Genomic DNA, 9,756 nt, shown 5'->3' with positions numbered 1-9,756 from the left:
AGAGACGGATTTTATAATAGAATTTCTGTTTTAAGCATTGCGGGAACCGCGTTAGCTCGGTGAGTGGAGATGGCATACTAACCAGGATGTCCGATTTTTGATCAAGGTAACCGACAATTTTACAGCGTGGTTTTCCCGTGTCTGTTGTGGCGGACAGAGAGTCTGGCAAGGAACAACGTTTAGTCGATCGGATGGGACGAACATTTCGAGGTTCAGTGTATAAATCGGCGTGCACGTAAAAGGACCATTGCCAAGTGGAATTCAATTGTTGTCCGATCTGTATGGCGTATGTCCGTCTTCATTAAACCACATGTCTTCATTCATTTAAGGATTGATATATATTGAGAAATAAAAGCTTGGTTGAATATCTAATATTTGAAATGGGACTTTCACAGGAATCAAATTCAATTTAAAAATAATTGTTGTTCTTGTAGAATGTTTATGGAAAGCTCCCGAAAACTTACGAAATGAAATTTTGGGTGGTTCTAAAGAAGGAGATAGATATAGTTTTAGTATTATATTACAAGAGATCTTAACAAGAGAATCGCCATTTTATATGGAAACTGAAGAACTTGGTTTGACAGGTAATATTAATAAGCAGTATATTTAACTGCTACTTAGTGTCTGAAAGATGCATTATGCAAGAGCTAAATCTGCCTATGGGTGCCCCCCGTGCACCGAAAATTTTCCCTAAAGAATGTTGAACTCGACACGGCGAATGTGCACGCTTCAGTGGCTTGACTCGAAGTGATTTCTATCTAATCACGCAGAAATAACACTCAGCAGAAGAGTCTATGAGCCTATAAATAGCTTTCGCACGTGAAATTTTCCACAAATCTATCAACTAGTACAGCCGTAATATTTACCTTATTACAGCAGCTTTAGAAATTACGTTCGTTTTATTTTTTAAATTGCTTTATCATTAACCATACCGTTGGGAACGGCATCTTTTGGTTTAGTACAAATAATATCTCTGAAACACTCGGGTTAGGCAAGAACATGATACTAGCAGTAGTTTTATTTTACTTTTACAAGGTTGTTAAAACAATTGTTGAGTAGCCTAACGTCCGTGTTTCTAAATTCAATTTCTTGTTCCAACTTTCTGTTATGTTTCGTAAAAAAGTAGTCTTGATTATACCGGCTTGTCAATCAGACGTAGAATGGTCGCGATCGGTAGACTGGTTAAGCAAGACTAATTTCAAAACAAGGGCACGTAACCTATTTTTTACTCAAAAGTGCCCGGATGTTATAGCCGCCACTCGTAACCATTTTCACTCTATTATTTATGGATGGTTAAATCGTTATAGCTTATTAAGTACATCATGACCGTTTATTTAGTGACTATAAATGTGCATTCCAAGTTTCATCAATATTGGATCAAAATTGTGAGCTCTAGAGGATCCACAACCTTGATATACCAGATGTTTACACTATTTGCATACGGTGGGGGGGGGGGGCTTTTTTATGGCAGTTTTGGTCCTATTTTCATGAAATTCGAACTCAATCAACAATACGGTGTAACGGTGATATATTCGAATGGTTTTTATAAAGAGATAATAATTGTGACCTCTAGAGGGACCACAAGCTAAAAACGCGATTTTTCGTACAATAAGGGGCCATAATTCAGGAAGTTACTATCCGATATGCACAAATATCAAAAGGAACCAAGATCTGTGGGTTATACACATGCATTCCAAGTTTCATCAAAATCGGGTGAAAATTGTGACCTCTAGAGAGTCCACAACATTGATATACCATATTTTTACACTATTAGCGTACGAGGGGCGGCCATTTTGTCCGTCAGTTTTTGTCCAAATTTTATGAAATTTGAAATCAACCATCATTACGGTGTAACGGTGATATATTCACACGATTTGTTAAATCGGATAATAATTTGTGTACAAGGAGCGGCCATTCTGTCGGGCAGTTTCGGTTCGATTTTCACGAAATTCGAACTCAATCTTCATTGATGTGTAACGGTGATATATTTAAACGTTTTTTAAAGTCGGATAAAAATTGTGACTTCTAGAGGGACCACAAGCTAAAAACGCGATTTTTCGTGCAGTCAAGGGCCATATTCGTGAAGTTACGGTCCGATATGTGCAAATATCGAAAGGAACCAAGATCTTTGGGTAATAAACATGTATTTCAAGTTTAATCAAAATCGGATCAAAAATTGTGAGCTCTAGAGGGTCCATGAAGTTACGGTCCGATACATGCCAATATCGAGAGGAACCGAGATCTTAGGGAGATAAATCTATATTTCAAATTGTAACCTGTAGGGTGTCCACAAACAATTGTGGACGGACGGACGGACGGACAGGGTCGACGACAATATACGTCCACACGAAAATGTGGGTGTATAAAAACTAGCTTTTAATGGGTTTTTTCAGAGTAGATCCTGATGTTTCTAGTTGTGCAATCTCAATAAAAACAACGTAAATTCAAGACCAAAAAGAGCCCCAAACTAAAACAGCCCCTCCAATCCCGACGAGCCTACTTGTGAGAGCTTTAACTTTTTAGTACGATTCATTGGGGTCACGAGGGGACGAAACCTAGGTTATCTTCTATTTCTGTTGTCTTCATTTATATTTCAGCTTTTATTCTGCAACTTAACGAAGTCTTTCTTATGGGAAGGCCTTAGGTGTACTTAGAGTTTTTGTACGGATTCAATTACTAATAGTTTACGTTTTACGAAGTAGATGGTTTTATAATACGCACGAGTTTATTTTTCGATCTAGATTTATGAAGAGATTTCTCTAATTATATTGAACTCTCATATATTCATTAAATATTATAAAACCATCTACTTCGTAATTAAAATGTCTATTACTCACAAAGTTTTCTACTCAAGGGCATTCATTATAATTTATATTTATTAAACCACTTGTTCATATAGAAATAGATTTCACTAGAAATAAACACACTTATAATATATGGATATACAACTTCTGTAAGTGTTTATATAATCCACTTGTTATTTACTTTAATGGCAGTCATTCATATAAAAAGCATTGCAAGATATGTCAGCTATGTATAATGCATTCAATCTGTCATAGAGTCATGCGGGATGGCCGACTAGTTAGCGCGTGCGTGTTGTATCATAAGGTCTTTCACTGAGTCAAATGGCATTATTTCAATTCCCTGCTTTTAATGTATGTTACAAGGAGTAGAGTCGCCTGGCCAACCTCGCGGGTTTTCACCGAGTCTTCTGGTTTCCCCCCACTGCTAAATACCCATATTCGCAAGCGAACTATTGAAATAAAATTCAACCATATGCTAGTCCCGAGATGACCTAGTTTGTGTTGAGTGGGCGTATGCCGCAGTTTGATTAGCATTTGAAATCTAAATGAAATTTGAGCATAGCTTTTGATGCCGTCATTGTTAGATGACGAGTAGATAATACTGCTCGGTGGTCAAGGGAATAATTCAATTCATAAACGAGACTGGATTTCGTTGCGAAATTTTGCAGTCGCTATTTATACCTTCACTTTTCAATGTTTTGCGCCTCCTCCATTGAATCACCATATAAATAGTAGGCCAATCTAATTTGATAAAGTGTTTTATATGCCATTACTAACCTGTCTAACCTCGTGTTTTTTCCGTGACTTCCAGTTTCATGAAACAGATAAAGAACCCTACGCACAAACGAATTATTGAATATAATATTATACCAAATGTTAGTTCTGAAATGGCTTTAACCACCACTATCCTAAAATCAGTAGTGAAATATTCCCAGGTAACCAAATTTGCCATTTATTAGGACACTTACAGTCAAATCTTTAGCTTTTGTATCCATTATGGAATCATTTTGTGTATGCATATGACTTTATCAAATTAACGTCTGTTAAATTAAATGACAAACATTCGTTTTTATAGAAGTGTTACAGAAAATTAAAATGCCCAGTGATATACCATTCCGACCAAGCGTTGATATCCCACCAAAACTAACAGACATGTACAAGCTAATGAAACAGTGTTGGTCAGAAATTCCAAATCAGCGGCCAACATTTCCAACTATTGTAAATGAGCTCAAATCTATGGCAGGGTGAGTACATACAATCCAAATCCCATATCTCGAAGGGACTCGTATATAATTGACTCGAAATAGATGAGGTTCGAGTTATCCGTATCTGTCTGAGTTTGGGCGGCTAGAATTAACCACCTAACTATTTAAAAACCCGACTTGGCATGAAACAGCTCTTTCATAGTTTTATAATATAGCAGTTATAGATTATCATAAAAATAAAAATAACAATTTACACACAAACAACAATATATTTAGATTGATATTGAATTCGGTTTTTTTATTACAATGGCTATATATATAAAACAAGTAGGTGTAATTTAAGGGCTAATCCCGATAAATTTTTGGAAAATAAATCTGATTAATTTTGTGTTAATATCCCTTAAAATCCTCTACGTAAGGGTCGAGCAACTAACTCAATATTTGAGATACGTTTTCAAACAACTTAAACTCGCCAGTCTTCATCTGGAAATGGAGACCTGTGTCCCAAGCTGTATTATGCGGTGTCTGGATAAAACCAGATATTTTTTTTATAGAACTAATGTGAAGTAGGTTTAATTTACCTTTCGTTATCAAGTATAGCGCGTGGGTCATTCATTGTATAGACCTCTAAAGGAACGGAAATCGATTATCATGTCACCCAACGAGAAAAATGATCCGAAATCTAAAAAGGGTTACGTGTGCGGATAAGCAGTTTTGACGTTTACGTCCAAACGAATCTATATTTTGGCGCTTAAATTTCATACGTACTCGGACTTTTATTTTTTGAGACTCTGTTTAAATCGGGAGTCTCAATAATGTATTAGGAAAGGGGGGGAGGGGGTAAAGAAATTCTTTAGAGTGACAAAATCCAAACAGAATACACTTTATCGGTCAGTATACCCATACAAAAGTCCAGTTTAAAACCGTTGCCATAATTCATTGTCTATGAAGGTTTAGTAAATGGAAGAACTAGAGCAATATTGTCCAATAGTTCAAGTATTGATAAAGCCAAGACAATTTAATTATAATGAAAATAATCCCCAATTACCATCCTGAAACGTCCTCTTAATAGAAGTTGCAAAATGATTGTAGTGTGTAATGTAATATTTCATGTAATTTTTTTTAGAAAATTTGGTGATTCTGGTAACTTGTTAGACAATCTTCTTAGGCGTATGGAACTTTATGCCAATAACCTAGAAAAATTGGTTGACGAAAAAACACAGGAATTGAAAGAAGAGAAAAAGAGGTCTGAAGAATTATTGTACCAGATTCTACCCAGGTAAACAAGTTTCAATGCGGGGTTTTATAATTACAGCTCTAAACGTCAATCTATAGTAAACTCAACCCCGAGTATCATTTCCACATCAATCTATGTTATTTTTTGTTGGGTTTTTTTTGGTAAAAACAAATAATCCAAATAGGAACAGAAAATGTGAAAAAGCATGGGCCATATATGACAAACATACAGAACTGACTGCAGATGCTAGGTATTTACATCATGTAGCTTTGTTGCTTCAGCAAAATCATCATTCCTTTTTTTAATTTCAAGTATATCATATGTTTAATTATCCCATGCAAGCACAATAACTAAACATTGGGTAATACAATGTTCGTTTATCTTTTCAATTTTTTGGGGGGTTTAATTTGCCGTGTGATGAAATAAGAATATATAGAACCGTGTCTAGCATAAAGTGTATTTAATAGAATAAATTATAACTGTATTTGTCTAGATCCGTAGCAGAAAGATTAAAACGTGGATTAAGAATAGAACCAGAAGCCTATGATTGTGTTACGATCTATTTTAGCGATATATGTGGGTTTACAACGATTTCAGCACGGTCTCAGCCCATGGAGGTGAGTAAAATGAATGAAATAGGGTTTAACGTCCTACAGTTCTGCACCGACTGGGCTAATGAAGAGGGAAACTTTGCCCAAACAGCGGCACTGCGGCCATTATGTACACAGAACTTTGGTTTTTGTCCCATCCGATTACTATACGTTGACCCTTGCCAGCCCCTCTGCCCTGCACAGCTGACAAGGGGTACTATGTTGAATTTTCTCGGTCAACACAGTTATCGAACATCTTACTCTCTGGGCCACTGTGACTCCCGGGGGGTAAATGATTGCAACAACAAAACGACATTTCGACGATTTTTTGAAAGAGTTATGGTCCTTGTTTGAAATATTATATGAAAGGTAATGCAAAAGACTTTGATGAAATTGGAGGAATGTTCAGTTACGTATTATAAACGTTTTCTGTAACTTTTCTGATAACATCTTGTGGACAACCATGACAGTAGTGCTTCTACTATATTAGTCCGCAAGGCTATACTGTTCTTTGATCATTCGAGATTTGTTGATAATATCAATTTCAACGAGACAGCAACGTCCATGCATACTGACGAATTACCTTTTCATACTGCCATTTACGGTCCATTCAATCCAATCGTCAGTTATCAACGATTGGAACTCTACATACAAAATGTGGATTGTGAAACGCCCTTGCTATCAGTCCTTCTATACTGGTTTCTTATTGCGGTTAGAGAGTCAAAAATTGAAAATCAAGCGTAGTATTAGACGTTTCTTTTATTGTTTTAGGTTGTAGATCTTTTAAATGACCTTTACTCTTGTTTTGATTCTATTTTGGGAGAATTTGATGTATATAAAGTAAGTAGCATTATTCTATTTAGGCGAATGTTCCATTCCTACCAAGCCAATTAGGACTGGGGGAAATCAAACTCTATAGTAGGTCTTTTCAAATTTTGGCTTGTGTTGGTGTAATAGAGGCGTTGCGCTCTTGTTCTCAGAATACTTATACACCGTTCAGACGCTTATTTTTAAACCAGTTCAAAATCTCCGGCGTTTTTTAAGACAGGATCGTGGGCGTTCACGTATAAGCCAACCCAGTTTAACTATTCTAACCTCTTCGGTGGGAGGTTAGAGTTAACTACACATGGGCAGCTTCAAATTCTTTATTCGGTTCTTGCACGCATCTGCGGACTTTTTGTACCCATTTCCCTGATAGATAATAGAAAGATGTTTAAGTTTGTCGAATCAAAATCAAACATTTACCGATTCCGGAAAGGAAATTTATGCGTGTACACATGGCATTACTTTGAAATAGATATAAATATAATTTTGGTAGAATAATGACTGGCTCGCCTGAACTGATCAGGTCAGAAAGAAAGTCCAATTCGCGATTTTAAAAAAAATGTCAGCAGAACAAAATAAATAACTAAACTCATGTCTATTGGCAATAGACGGTCACACCTGTATGTTTCTGGAGGGCGTCCTCTCCCCCACAGAAATAAGAAAAAGTGTTTCCTCATCGCCCCAATTCACCCCTCGATTATTGTTAATATTATTACCGCTTTCCATAATATTGGCACTGCATGACGCCGTCGTTTTCCCAATGTAACTTACTGCTTACTGCGCATGTCTAAAGCTAGCTTGAGCTGGGGTGTTTTTTTTAAGTCAACCCGTACAGGCGGCCAAGATGAACCAGATTAAAATAAAAAGCCTTCTCAAAGACTGGTCGCGAACTATGGTTTTTAAAGTGGAATATTTACCCCCACTCATTTGTAAACCAGTTCAACTTAAGCGTCTGAACGGGCTAAATCAATCCCATCATCTAAACCATAATGTAATTTAGACCCAGTTGGTTTAAGTCATTGCTATAAGACATTACATACGGACCACTTTGGCCACATTAATCTTTTTCATAAAAATGGATATTATACCATAGTGAAAATATACGTGCTATTTCAAATGTCTTCACATATTCATTTAAAATCACTCTTACACTGATCTATATAGTGTTTGAGTTTCAAGTCTACTTTTAGTGCAGTTAAAAAGTATAGGAACATAACAAAGGTAAACGGGTGTATTAAAAAACTGGATTCGGCTTGTTTGGCTGAAGATTACCATATTAAATGGATTGTAAAGGAACCACGGTAGAAAAAACCCTTTTAATTGGAATGCCTTGAAATCTTTTCCACCATTTCTAGTACAAATGTTAACATAAATTTCACTTTTTGTACCGTATTGTGATTATACTGTTCAGGTTGAAACGATTGGTGATGCTTACATGGTTGCTTCCGGTCTACCGCAAAGAAACGGTAACAGACATGCCCAAGAAATAGCCCGTACGTCTCTTGCTTTATTGAAAGCTATTGACACTTTTCAAATCCGGCATTTACCAGATGAGAAACTTCGATTAAGAATTGGATTACATTCTGGTAAATTATAATTTAATACAAATAATTATATTATGGTTTCTATTCTATTAATAGTTTTAGCTTTGCAGCTATTCGCAATCTGAAGCGCGACTCCTTAAAACCACCTGGTTCCTTATCACTTTTTAGTTTTTGCAGTCATACTTTAAAAGCCTAAAATGTAAATGTAGTGAAATTTATATACCTGTACCATTAAAGTCCCACACACTATTCCTCGGTAACGCTATGGTAATTCCGAAAATTAATAAATTCTGTGCAGACAAAAATAATAATTTGTGGTCATAATAAGGCTTTCATTCATAATACATCTATTTGATGAATATGCATATTAATTTAGAAATTCCATCAGTTTAAGCTCCAATACTTACACCACTCTTGAATAATGCCCTTTTTTATCCCTCGGATAACGTGCACTTCCTTTAAATCAATCTGGTTAAAATACAAATCATATTTCGTTTCGGTTTTTTTTTTTATATTTTCGATAGCCTCTACTACATGAAGATCTGACCAGTTGTAGTAGGAGGTCGCGTCAGGGGTCATTCAAGCGGCTTTTAGCCCTAAGCCGTCAGACATTTGATTAACAAATCAGCGTTCATACCCACATTCTTGTAGGATACCCACAGTTCCGTGCAACAGACCGTTTCATTGGCTAATCCCTAACATCAACTAGAACGCCAGTTATATAACAACTCTTCCGCGTCGTAGTGTAGTAAAGACAAGTAAAACGAAATTTTGAACTATAAAAAACGAAACAAAATAGGACCCGTGTTTTAATCAGACTGCTTTTAAATAAACGTCATTTTGGTAGCAAGTCAATTCAAGAATTAGAGGTTTGTAAGATTCAATAAGCTAGTAAATAAGTTGATATATTGGACAAGGTTGGTGTTTATAAATTACTAAGACTGTTGTTACTTTAAGGACCTGTATGTGCCGGTGTTGTAGGGGTTAAGATGCCTAGATATTGTTTATTTGGTGATACTGTAAATACAGCTTCTAGAATGGAATCTCATGGTGAAGGTAGGTATGGGGAAGCCAAGAAATCAATTCAAAATTTTAGATAACCCACGGCTTTTGGTCTAAATGGTTGGATTTTTTTTTTCTTTTAAGCTGGAAATTAGAACACAAAACGTGGGTTATTTACAAAATAACACAAATGCGTGTGTTATTGAAAAAGAATGTATTTCAATTAAAATTTAAAACTGGTCTGCTGACAATTTTTGAAAAAATATTAAATCGGTTATCAAGTTCAGATAAAAAATTTTTAATAAATATTAAAATATAATTGGATAATATACATTAGCTCTTAATTGTGTTGTCTAAACGACAAGCATTTTATAGCCCTTGTAACGTTGCCTGTTTCATATGCCCAACAAAGATTCATCCGTTTATTCAGTGTTTTCTTGCTTAAATTTAAATTTAAATTTACTTCAGGTTTGAAAATCCATATGAGTGATAGCACCAAAACCATTCTTGACGAACATGGATTGTTCCATATAATAGAAAGGGGAGAAA

At 35.7% G+C, this 9,756-nt stretch overlaps 1 protein-coding gene across 1 annotated transcript; it reads left to right on the top strand.

Annotated features, from left to right (window-relative positions):
• Window positions 1-448: 448 nt before the first annotated feature.
• LOC126817010 (atrial natriuretic peptide receptor 1) lies at window positions 449-8,335 on the top strand. The gene is made up of 6 exons (XM_050543819.2): window positions 449-584; window positions 3,880-4,048; window positions 5,136-5,288; window positions 5,740-5,863; window positions 6,608-6,676; window positions 8,073-8,335. Exons 1-6 carry the CDS (start codon window positions 557-559, stop codon window positions 8,256-8,258), a joined length of 729 nt encoding a protein of 242 aa, XP_050399776.2. The 5' UTR covers window positions 449-556; the 3' UTR covers window positions 8,259-8,335.
• Window positions 8,336-9,756: the final 1,421 nt, after the last annotated feature.

The sequence above is a fragment of the Patella vulgata genome, chromosome 3, assembly GCF_932274485.2.
Source record: "Patella vulgata chromosome 3, xgPatVulg1.2, whole genome shotgun sequence".
NCBI lineage: Eukaryota > Metazoa > Mollusca > Gastropoda > Patellidae > Patella > Patella vulgata.
Note: the sequence above shows the minus strand (reverse complement) of the source record. Positions and strands in the feature narration are given on the sequence as shown.